General features: G+C 25.2%; 1 protein-coding gene across 1 annotated transcript in view; it reads left to right on the plus strand.

The window, feature by feature from the left end:
* The first annotated feature begins 217 nt into the window (after positions 1-217).
* The window catches only part of LOC111636863 (unconventional myosin-XVIIIa-like), a 75,204-nt gene continuing 61,620 nt past the window's right edge, over positions 218-13,801 (plus strand). Inside the window, exons 1-2 of the mRNA XM_023382251.1 lie at positions 218-355; positions 6,819-7,834. Of these exons, the coding sequence (XP_023238019.1) occupies positions 6,836-7,834 (999 nt within the window). The 5' untranslated portion in view covers positions 218-355; positions 6,819-6,835. The remainder of the gene's footprint in view (positions 356-6,818; positions 7,835-13,801) is intronic.

Raw genomic sequence — 13,801 nt, forward strand, 5'->3', positions numbered from 1 at the left:
TATCAACAACTTTCATCTTGATACGCTGACCATCGTTAGGGTGTGATCGGTTTACAGGAAGATGATATTGTCTGCATTTCCGTTCTTTTTACTCGTCACATAAACCCACATATAATAATTTATATATATTTTAAATCTTTTAAATGTTTAANGAAAAAAAAAAAAAAAAAAATCAAATTCACACAGGAGTGGCGAGCATGCGCATAAAGTTCGATCACATCATCATTAACTCCAGAGGGCGCCATGTAATCGGTGGTAGACGAACATGGAAATGACGTTTACGGATTTTTAATAATTAAAACTATGTAAAACTTTGTTTATTTTCGGTGACCGGATGTTTAAAGTCTATCAAAAGGTAAGGCCGGCTTCGTATAAACTCTAATCGCTAACGAAAACGGGGAAAAAAATTGTAACATAAGAAAAACTTCATTGATTTTATTTTTTAAATGTATAAAATGTTGATAATACTGTGTATTAATTGGAAGTTTTAAAGTGGTAAAAGATGACACGGATGTAATTATGCTCGTAAGGTCGGGTTAATTTGTTCGATAGTTATTGGTGCGTATCGCAGTTTTCGTAGCATTTAACGATTAGAAGGGGAGCACCAGAATCCATCCCTTCACATTGGTAATTTTGTTATCACTCTTCATTTATTATATCAACAACTTTCATCTTGATACGCTGACCATCGTTAGGGTGTGATCGGTTTACAGGAAGATGATATTGTCTGCATTTCCGTTCTTTTTACTCGTCACATAAACCCACATATAATAATTTATATATATTTTAAATCTTTTAAATGTTTACTTTGACACAACCTCATTTATTTAAATAAGAAACAAATTAAATATATATTTTTTTCTACATGTTTGTTATTCAAATATCTTTTAGAATCATACAGAAGTTTATATTGCTTACATGTTAATGTAATTTAAGATTGTATATGGATATATACTCTGACTGGTACTTGAATTATAAATGATTGATTGATCAGCTATTCAATATAATATGTTAAAGTTCAAAATATAGATATAAAAACTTTCACATTTGGATGTTTGCCATTATCTATTTCATTTCGTTACATGGTGGAATTCTGACTTAGCAGATTTATTTTATTTTGTTTTTTAGATATTTAAAATTTTTTTGGAAAATAAAAGTTAGAATAAAATAGAAAATCATTTAGTAACATCATACAATTATTTTTGAATATTTATGTTTTTATAATTGGGCACTGTGTTTTGAAAAATTGGTTGAATTATTTACATTAAAATCAGTTGCAGTTTTTAAAGCCAAAAGAACTGCCAAATTATTGGACTATAATATGGCTATGCAATTAATTAAATACTAAATAATTTGTCTACAGTTAATCAGTTTTTGAGTTGATGTTTATATATAATTTCAAGTTTTATTTCACAATCATAATTAATCTTGTAATTTTTATTTATCACTGATAATTTTAAAACAATCAGCTTTTCTGGAATTGATTTATATTTAGAATATAGTTCAGGCTTTGGTTTTTATTATGTGTAGATATGCATATAAGTTATATGTATAGTACAGTATACAATATATATCATGCTAAATGAAATTCAATCTAACAAAAATTTATGTAGATTATGTCTGTTCAAAACTTTCTTCATATTTGGAATGTTTAATTCATTATTAAAGATTTGTGTTTAACAGAAGAAATTACAATAGTCTATGTTGTTGTTGGTAATTAATTTTGTAGGTCAGTTTTTAAAACTAATTCTTTTTCATTGAAATAAAAATATCTTATTATTTAAATTTTTATACTTTTAAAAAAGAATGAGATGGCATGTAATGTTTTGAACATGTAAAAACAGATATGAAATAAATGTCTAATGTTTTATTTTAAAGGTTATGCAATTTTTATTGAGATTAGGATAAAATCAATTTTTTTTAGCATATTTTTGCCAAAAAACTTTAGCATTTTTTTATGAATAAATTTAATTAAATTGTATTGTTTAATATTTTAAGTTTTTATTTTAAACAAAATTGCTGATCTTTTCTGTTATTTGTTTGGTAATTTTAATTAAATATGTTTAGACATGTTATTTGTTATGAATATTATATTTTTTTTTGTTATTATTTTGATCTTTCAGATTATTAATACTTTAATTTCTTGTAATTTATTTATCTGTTTCATCCTTGTAATATATTCTAATATGATACCAGATATCAAGTTTTTACTTGATTATCAACAAAAGGCTATAAATAAAATTTTAATGTCTTTAATAAGTTCAAAGCACAAGTATTTTTCTTTTGGAATAACATATTAGAGATAAGAAATTCAGCAATAAAAGTCTCTGATTTATTATTAAAATCTCTTATAATGATCAATTGTTTTTGAAGATGATTTATATTGAAGATATTAAAGTAATTATCATATTTAAAGAATAAAAAACTGTGACTTCTTTATAAACTTGCTTTTTTTTCATTTTTATTATTACATAGTTTGTGTTTTTGCTTTAATATATTACAGTAGAGTCTTGAAAACTCAGTCTAATGTAGACCGAAGGGTGGCTGAGTTTGTGAAAATGCCGGGTTATCGGGAATGGGGTTTAAAAGAATATGTATGAGTGTTTCCTCAGAAAGTACTGTACTATACTTTATGTATTGTTCACTTGAGAATACAACAGAGAATAAACTGCCCAAATACCCTTAAACAAAGGAAAAGTATGTCCTTTATGAAGGCATAGAGCCTTTACTACATGAAAATGAAAATTAATGAATACACTGTGTACAGTAATTTACCTGATAAGACAGACCTCAGAAAAATACTTTATGAGGCATAAAGCTGTCTATAATGAAAATTAATTAACTAAGGATTTTTTTGCCCTGCCAGGGTGTGGCTGAGTTATCCGGACTGCCGGGTTATTGAGTGCCGAGTTTTCGAGACTCTACTGTACTAAGAAATTTTTAATAGTATTATACTTCTTACAGAAAATGATATTGATCATTTGTGCTTATATAAATTTGGCAGTCTTTCAAAATAAATTTATTTCAATAAAAATACATAAAACTACAATGCAGGAATGAAAAGGAAGTAAGAATATAATGCTTAAGAAAGGATTCTTTAGTTTTCATTAAAAATTACATTTTATTTGATTAAGCATATTAGATTTAAGCAGACTACAAACTGAAAGTTGTCTGCTTACAATTTTATGTGATGGTGCTGAGATATGTTCATTTTGAGTTTATATTAGATTAAAATCTATTCTCATTTACTGTTAGACAATGAATTCTTACTCAAATTTTCTAAGAAGTTTGTCTTAAGTTCTGTACAATAATATATATAGTGATAAAGAAGTTCAAGAGGTGTTTAGTGCTGTGAAGATGTTTTATAATGAAACATTCTTATAATCATAATTACTTACTAATGATCGTCTTTCCTTAGTTTATTTTTAAACATTTTTAGTTTGATTACAATTATCCCTAGTGTTAATGATGGTGAATGTATGACTGTTATTGTAAACAGTTTCAATATGTTTAATTTAAACATAATTAAAATTAAACATTTTTTTCTTTTTATTTACATTAAGTTTTAAGATTTTTTTTAGATTTTTCTATCAGTTAATAAAATTAATTAATTAATATAAAATTATCAGATTTTAGTACATCTTACAAATTATAATCTGATAGAAATTATAATCAAATATTTAATTTAAGATTTAAATTTTTAATAAAATATCAAATATATATAAATGATTTCTAATTATTGATAAACATATCTAATGATAAGTCTATATCAATTTTTGTCTTCTAAATATCGTAGTACAAACACTCGAACACTAGGCAATTTTTCATCTAAGTTTGTTTAGTTTAGTTTAGTTCTATATCAATTATTTTATCTTGGTGTTACAAGACATTGCTTAATTAACATAAAAGATAATGTATTCATTTTGTCTAAAAAATTAGTTTGTCCTTTTAGTTTTATTACTTTTAAAATATTATCTATTTTAAGTTTCAGAAGCCCAAATTTTAAATGTTATTTATACAAGTACTTTCATTTCAGTGGAATGCTAATCAGATTTTTACTCTTCACATTGAAGAGTTTTTGTAAACTTATCAAACTTATCCTTATTAACATTTTTATTCAAATTCTCTATATATATTATTATTATTATTAAATGTAAAAATCTAAAGAAAATACAGTATGAAGATGTCAATAAATTAATATGCTTGTTTGCTTGCTTCCTTCTATCAAAGGCTTGCAGCTGATAATGATATTCTTCCATGAGAATATCTGATAGTCTTTAGCTTCTTCCAGTTCATTGGATAATATTGTCTTGCCATCGAATTCTTGATCTTTTTCTGGTTCTAGTGCCTTCAACTTTTCCTCAGGTTACCTCTCATGATATCCAAGTGTTTTTTTATTAGATGCCCAGTAAATGCAACTTTTCTTCTAATAATGCCCACTAAAAATTCTCTTTTTGTATTTGTTTTCCTTAAAACTTCCTTGTTTATTATTTTCTCTGTTCAACTGTTTCTCCTCATCTTCATGTTTATTGTTTGAAACTTATATAAAATTAAATATATAGATAAATAGCAAAAATTATAAAACGGTAAAGCAAAGAAATAAAAATAGTAAAATTAGAAATATCTATTAATAGATATATACTAGGCAGAAATGTTTTTTTACAATTGAATTTTACAATACAATTTGAATTTTATTATCATCATGTAATAGGTGAGAGGTCAATAATATTAACTGTCCTTGATGTTTTAAATTTAAAATTTAGAATATGAATTATATATTTTTGCTTGCTTTCATATGGCTTTTAGGATATTACTTCTAACAGGTTTTTAAAATTTTATCATTATCATTAAATGATCATCACTTTTGAAATTTAAATACAAATTTTTCTAACATAAATGACAATTAAAATTTAATAAAATAATTACTTAAATAATAATAAAATTTATTAAAATAATAATAATATTTTTAGATAATACATTTATAAAAATTATATAAGTAATAACAAAATAAAGAAATTTTTAAATAAATGGATAGTATTCATTATTGAATATTTTGTTTAGTTATCATTATTTTTTTCATATGGTATAAATATATTATCAAAGTTTAGTTATAGTTATCAAATTAAATATATAATGAAAACTTGAAAAAAATTTTAACATTTCAGATGCTAGCAATGAGATTACATAAGCTGTATTTTTATTATAATTAATTGTCAATGAGTCTTATAGGAAATTTATTATACTAGAAAATAAGTTTTCCAAGATATATATATCTTGGAAAACTTATTTGGAAAACTTGAAACTAAACATTTATATCTGTAATTATAATAAATTACAGCTATAAATGTTAGATTATTTCAGTAAGTTATTGTATTTATCAATATATTTTCTGTACATTAGATTGGTTTTAGCTTATATGAACAAGTATATATTTTTTTTAATATTCTCTTTATGAAATAATATTTTATAATTCTATTCAAATATAACAATAAAATTCATAACAGACATACAGACAAATATTTGATGTAATGTACTGTATATATCTGTATTATATTATGTACAGTATTGTGCATGTATGCATATTTTATATTGTAATATACAAATCTATACATTTTTATTTTTTGTATTTAATAAATATAGATACACTAATAATACATTAACAGCTTGTTTCATGTGTTACATTTAGAAAATTTTTTTTTCATATTCGATGGTCAATGAACTCTGTGTATTTATATTTCATTTGTTCATTCTCTAAATTTAGATTTTAGTCACCTAATGCCTACAATAAATCCATTTATTTAATAAAAAATAATATAATTTATTTGACAGTTAATGATTTATAATGTAATATTAACATTGATTATTTACAAACTAATGAATAGCAAATAATTTTTTGTCTTTTTTATATATTTCATTATAAATGATTCAATTATTTTAAATGTAATTAGCAGTTTACTTTTGTTAACTTTATTATTATTTATATATTTATCTTATAATGTGTTGTATATATTATATATTACAGAATATATTCATTATATTTTATAGTGGTAATTTTTATATTATAAATTTTATATAAGTATAATGCAGAAATGACTTAATGTAAGATGTAATATTTAGCCTAGAATTAGAAAACTAGGAGAGAAAGTTAATTGTTTGAAGATTAATTGATTTATTCTGTAAATTCAATAACTGATTAAAAAATTGTATTGAAGATTTATCCCTGTTAAAAGTCTGATTTAACAATTTATAAATTTATAAAACAGGTAATGCAAATTAGGAAAAGATTTTTCTAAATTAAAATAATTAGACTAAAAGGAAGTAAAATTGTACTTTTTAAAGAAAATTTAGAATTAGAAACACTAGACTGAATTAGTTAGACAGAAAATTTTTTCTAATTTTACTTATGTTTAATTAAATATTAAGTACACTATTAAGACTGCCAGGTGCATGGAAGACAAGCCTTATGCTATATGTGCAAAAAGTAATAGCAAAAAATATACATTTGTATTAACATAGTCTTATTCTATCTCTAAAAATTTCTCCACTAAATTCCAAAATTGTTTTCAGAATAAATACATAATTAACTGCTGAATGAACAAGAATGTTGATAAGATAGAATATAAAAATTACTTTATCATATTAATTTTTAGAATAATTTTAAGATGACTCAAAAAATTCAAAATTTTCTAGAATTATTTAACACTTAAAAATTAATTTTTTATAATAATAAGTAATGCCTGACAACTGCATTTAATTACATAAATTTTATTAATAGATTGTTTTCTCAAATTATTCATTAGTTTGTTTTCTCTTTTAAGGTTAAAATTAAATCAAGATGTTCCGTTGGAAAAATAAAGAAGAAAAGAAAAGAAAGGACAAAAAAGATAGGAGACAGGGAAAAAGTAAAGATGAAGAATATGCTCAGGATGATATAAAACAATTTGATGATTCTTTGCATTCTGTTTCTTTAGTTAATAGAACTTTTGATGAAGATACTGTAGAAAAACATAGTGATAGCAGTGAATATAGCCTCAGTTCTGCAGCAAGATCTGATTCAAGCCCTTCTGCAAGCAGTTTAACAAATTTAGATAGTAAACCTGCAAGTCCAACAAAAAAACCCCCACCAGTTCCTAAAAAACCATTGATTAGAAAAATTGGCAATGAACAAAATATTTACATTTCTCGCCAGACTTCGGGGCCAAATAGCTTAACTAATGAAGTTATGTCAATTTTAGAAAAGATAAATCCAACTCCACCTAAACCTCCTTCTCAAAGACCACCTCCTCCACCAGCACCTCCTGTAAATTTACAAAAAGCAAATTGTTCAAATTCATTATATTATCAATCATTTCCAGGTGAACAAGTTGGTTGTAATGTCCATTGGAAAGCTTATAATACTGATTTAAAGTTGCCTACAATTAATCTTCCAAAACCTCCATCTGTTAGAACATTGGTTATACGTCGTCAAACTACAGGTGATTTTGGCTTTTCATTGCGGAGAGCTATCATAACCGATCGGTCGGATGATGGAAGCGAATGTCGGCAGACTATAGTTTTTGCTGAGCCCAGTACATTAGGCAAAGGAAATGAAACGGGCTTATTACCTGGTGATCGGTTACTTGAAGTAAATAATATAAATGTAGAAAATAAATCAAGAGAAGAAATAATTGAACTTATAAAATCATCAAATGACAGTGTGACACTTAAAGTTCAACCAATATTAGAACTCAGTGAATTAACTAGCAGGTTAGGCAGTGAATGGTTAAATTCAGGAGAAAATGCATGGCAAACAAGAGCATTGTCACGCAGCGGAAGTCGGAAATGTAAATTACTAGTAAGGTTTATTTTTTCAAGATTTAAAACAAATTTTTATTGAAATATTTTAGATTCTATTTTAAAAGAAATTTTTGAATTTTTGAAACTTTTTTTAGATTAACATTAATAAGATTTTATTTATATAATTTTGTATACAAGCATAGATAACTATAGATAAATAATAATGAAAATTTCTTGTTTGATCTAAAAAAAGGTTTTTATGTTAAACAAAACTAGTTTTTGTTTAACCTAAAACCTACAGAAATCCTGTTATCTTAGTTATTATTTGACTGTAATTTAATCTAAAATCACATACTGCTTTTTATTATTTAGTAAAGTATTTCATAAAGTTTATTAGGAGAAAAATGTTACGGTAAAAATATTTTATAACAGACATGGTTTAAAAATTAATAAAACAAAAATTATTGCATTTTTTAAAAATTTTAAATTATGTAGCTATGTATCTTTGACTATTAGTTTTGGATTTATTATGCCACAATTTTTAGGAATCTTGACTTGGGCTTTTCTCTCTTTATTTTGAATTTATTAAAAATAAAGAGAAAAAAGCCCAAGTCAAGAATAAATGTGGTGTAATAAGTCCAAAACTAATTGGTAAAGATACGTAGCTATATAAGAATAAAATATAAAGAAAAAAGGACAATCCATAATAATAGATATAAATAGGTTAGAAAATTGCATATTTTAAATTAAGATTTTAAAAATTTTATATAATATTAAGAAATTAAGTTTATAAAATTCTTCAAGAACAGATTTGTAATGTGTTTACATTTAATTCTAGAAATGCTATAAAATCTGATGTAACTTTATAATCAGCTTGCTAAAGCAACAATATTTCATTATTACAATTACAAAATAAAAAGTAAATAAATATATTGAATACATTTGAATTATCCATTTATGTGTACTATATTTCATTGATGTCATTCCAAGTAAAGTTTGGATTAAATTATATTATCAATAATAATACATTTAAACTGATATATATATATAATGATTGTGTTTAATTGGATTTGTCTGATGCTGTTATGGAACCAATCTTTGATCTACTGAAGATGAAGTATTATTATTATATATTTAATATATTAAAGTTTTTATTATTTTTTAATTAAAAAAAAAACTTCCTATTTTATGACTATATGATAAAGAAACTGTTGCCAAAACATCTAAATTTGTAATACATTGTTTTGGTGCATAAATAAATGAAAAATTTTTATAGTAATACAAAATTTTAATGACAAACTTTATGTATCATTTTTACAATATGAATCTCAATAATTAATCTATTAGATGATTTAAAATTATAAAAGAATATTAAGTTATATTTTTTTNAAAAAATAATTAAATTTACTTTTAAAAATTAGAAACTAGTTGAAAAATTAAATTTCTGTAATATATTTTAAGTAATCATAGTATAGTGATCAGTAATTTCCTCTTAAGTTATATTCTGAATTATTTTGGAAATATAACTGTACTTTGTTTAAGAATAAGCCATTAAACCTCTTAATTTTATCTTGACTACATATATTACAGCACAATCTTGTTTTATGCAGGGATTCTGTATCAACAGGTATCATGTAAAATGGAAATTCCATATAAATTTGTGGTCCATCCCAAGTAGTACCAGATAATTATCTAGATATTTATGCAACCATTTGCAATTAACAGTAAAAGTTAAAATGTGTTTAAAACATTTTACTTATGTTTTTACATTAATGAATAATATTTTAGTCTGATGTTTCTGAATATACAGAACAATATTTTATTTTATTGTATGGATTATACCAGTTGAGAGAAATACACACAAATCAAGATATTTACAACACTAAATAGCATTCAGTAGTTCTGTGTTTGGAATATCAGAATCTAGAAGACAGTCTGTTGATTTTAGATTTAGTATTAATTAATTAATTAACTGAACTTAAATGGTTAGGTTAATTAGTGCCTCTAAATCTGTGAAATACAGATCTGTATATAAAAATCCTGTATAAACAATATATATTTGGCTTATAACAATATCTGAAAATTCTATCTTTATCTCAAAACAGATCTTTTAATTATCAAAAAACTTTATCTTTATCTTTTCATTGAAGATGTTCACAAACAAATGTTTGAATAGTTTGATTAAACTTACACAATTTAGAAACTAAGCTTTTTGTTTAGTTTCTAAATTGTGTAAGTTTACATCTGTAAAAATTTATTTTTAATCTTAAGTAGGCCTATGAAATTTTAAAATATGTTTGTTGCTTTAAAGTTGACTGATGAAATTCAAAATTGTTTAAAAAATACAGTATAGATTTCTAAATTAAGGATAAATGGTTTGTCATTCTTAAAATTTATCTACAATTTAATTTTTGTATAGTGAATCAAATAAATATAGCTATGTATAGAAATTATCTATAGTTTTTTTCATTAGTTTGAATAAATTGTGAAATACAAGGGTTACTCTGGAATAATATTTTTAGTTTGTTTTTGGAAAACCTACAGCTAATAAAATTCATATATATCACCAGTTGGATCATTATTGACTGATTTTTATTCTTCTACTTAATCTTCTACCCTAGTTAAAAACTTGAGAAATTGTATGGAACAGGGAGGAGATTCCTCTCTGTTCCAGACATTTTCTCAAGCTTTTAACAAAACACTATGCTCTTGTAAAAGTTGTTATCAGTTGATTAAACCGTTTCCTAATAGTTATTTTCACTTGATCATTGTTGTAGATGTGTTATCCATGAAGTTTATTCTTGATCAAATCATTAATTTATAATTATTAAAATTATCACAACATGACAGCTTAACTGCCTTCCTCTAGTCAAATTACTTTATGTATAATTATTAAAATAGCTTTATAATAACCCAATATGGCAGATTGTTTGACATCAAACCAAAGTTTAATGGAGCTAGGTCAGTTTCTCTTTGATCTTCCATTATTGCTCTGCAAGGGCATATGACCTTTGCTTATCTTTCAAACTCTTTCCTCCTTCGCTAACATTCCTAACATGGTTAACCCAATGCTTAATAATTTTGATATTGATTGTGTCATTTCTGTAAAATTTCTGTAAATACTGGTGAACTTCAACTTCCACAATTCTCTCACTATTCAGGAACTCTCACACAATGCCATTTCATACATGTCAATGTCATCCTAATTTCAGCAATTGACTATCTCAGCACTATTTGATGGACAGAAATGGAACTATCAAGATATAAGTAGGAAGCCTCAAATATCCTCCTGATATTAGCTTCATTTGTGTAGTCTTCCTTGTCAGAATAAAAATTGAAAGCATTACTTTCAGAGCATTTTATAAAATGAAATAACTTTATTAGACAAATTTATAACTTTGAAAATTAAATAGCCTTTTATTATCTTACATATTTATATTTATAATATATTTAATAATAAAATATAAAATAATTAGTAAAAATTATATTTTTAACTTTTTGAAAATAAATTTATTTTTATCATCTAATTTTTATTTCCTTTTCTATTTTTACAGTTAGATATTATTTAAAAATTTATAAGATGTAATGCACCAATCATTTAAATTTAATCAAATTTGATCAAACAATAGAACAATGCTTATAAAAGCTTAATTGATGGAGAGGATGGAAAAAAGATTAGATAATCATTCATAGATTTTATGTTAATAAAATATTTTTTTTCTAATATAATTTAATATTTATTTATTTTTAAATATTATTTTAAGCAAAAGTTTTAAACTTTTATCTAGAATTGAATTAATTAATAATTGCAAACTTCATGTATTGATTTTGTGCATGTAAACATTGTAGTAACATCTATTAACTTTTACTAGATTTTAACATTGCTATTCTCATTGTTAAATTTTTACTTTTAAACAATTTTTCTCATATACGAGGGGAGACCCAAAAAAACCAGATTTTTTTATATAAAAACTTTATTTATTAACTTTTTTATAAAATTTTTTCAGTCACTTTCAAAGTACTCTCCATTAGATGCGATGCACTTGTGAAGTCTTTTTTCTCACTGTTTGAAGCATCTCTGGAACTCTTCAATCTTGATATCATCCAGTGCTCTTAGCGAAGCTGTTTTTACCACCTCCACATCATCAAAACACTTTCCTTTTAGATTTTTCTTCATTCTTAGAAACAGAAAAAGTTGCACGGGGCTAGGTCTGGTGAATATGGAGGGTGGGAACGACAGTCCATCCCCAAGAGGCCAAACAGTGGGTCACTCGTAAGGCTGTGTGTGTTGGGGCATTGTCATGATGAAGGAACCACTCACCTGATTGCCAAAGTTCTGGACGTTTCCTTAGCAAATCCTCTCACAGACATCTTAACATTTTTTTGGCGGATTTTTTCAACGTTTTCATCATTTCAAAATGTTGAAGGACGCCCAGAACTTTGCAGGCGGAACAAAATAACAGTAAGAGAAACACAACACCGCGCTCAAACTGACACTGTTTGCACAGCTGTTTCGTGAAGATCTCTACTAACCCCATGTAACGGGAGAACTCTTTACTATGTCTATGAATGGCAGCACGCTTTCAGTCCAGTGTTTTTTTTTTTTTTTTTTGGGTCCCCCTCGTAAATTAATGTAAAATATGATAATGCATTCCATGCCGAAAAAATTCTTAATAATTTAATATACAGCAAGTCTTTATTTAAAGTTGTATAATTATAATGTTGTTGAGGAAAGATAAAAGTACATTAGATGACAACATCTCAAAGCCCACGTAGTATACAATAAATCACCAAACAATCGCCTAAATATCGGGCTATAATAAGGCTAATTAAATGATTGGTATAAATTAATTTGACACTAGAGGTAGACGTTAGGCACCATCTCTTAAGTAAATTAATAATTAGAATTAAATAAATAAATTATTAAATAAATTTAGAACCTTTTGGAAAAAAGAACTGGCCCGAGATGGGGCTTGAACCCGCAACCTCCACTTGCTGTGCGCCGTCTGGACCCCGAGCTCCGCTTGCCAGTTACGCCACCCGGACCCCAAGCGAGTCCTCTCTTCCAGAAGTATATTACATTAGATATAACCTTACTTGGTTAAATACGACACTGACTGGGGATGACTCCATCGCCCACGGCCTAAGACCATCTCCACAACGGCACTCAGCCAGCTATCGCATTACCTGGCGAGGTATATATATATATATAAATGACAACATTTCTAATTATTAATTCACTTAAGAGATGGTGCCTAACGTCTACCTCTAGTGTCAAATTAATTTATACCAATCATTTAATTAGCCTTATTATAGCCCGATATTTAGGCGATCGTTTGGTAAAAGTACATTTATAAATATTTACAATTTTTGTTGTTGTTGAATTTCTTTTATAAACAGTAAAATTGATTTTGAAATGGGAATTAAATGCTGGACATTTGAAACATGATCCAATAGGAAAATTAACTTTATATGGTTTAACCTATGGTAAAATTGGTTTTATTATATGTTGTTTTGCTTAAAATTGTAAGAACCTATTGACAATGTTATGTTACTATTTGTTCTGCTATCTATTTAAAATTTTAGTTTGTAAATTTAAGTAGCTGAAAAAAGTTATATCTGTGGTTATAATTCTCTGTATAATTGTAAATTACTAATATTGTAATATAGAAAACCATGTTTATATTATACATTATTATTTTTACTTCAACTGAGGTCAGGAAAATTAAATATTGGTTAATAATGTTGAACAAAAGTGCTTTAAATTACAAAAATTTATTAATTTTTCTTTATCACTTTAAGAAGTAAACTTTCAGGAGTTTTCAAGTTGTGACTTCTTTTCAATTCTGTATTTTTAAATTATTAAACCAAAAACATATGATCAATTTAATTCAAACATTGTTTATTTGATTATTATATAATTTTAAAACCAGGAAGAAGGTAATTTTAATCATATTTATATAATTAATTTTATATTTAAAATGATAAATGACTTTTTAAAATATTATATTAATTTATTGTGGTT

This window comes from Centruroides sculpturatus, unplaced genomic scaffold (assembly GCF_000671375.1).
Source record: "Centruroides sculpturatus isolate CEXI.00-Female unplaced genomic scaffold, Cexi_2.0 scaffold1043, whole genome shotgun sequence".
Lineage (NCBI taxonomy): Eukaryota > Metazoa > Arthropoda > Arachnida > Scorpiones > Buthidae > Centruroides > Centruroides sculpturatus.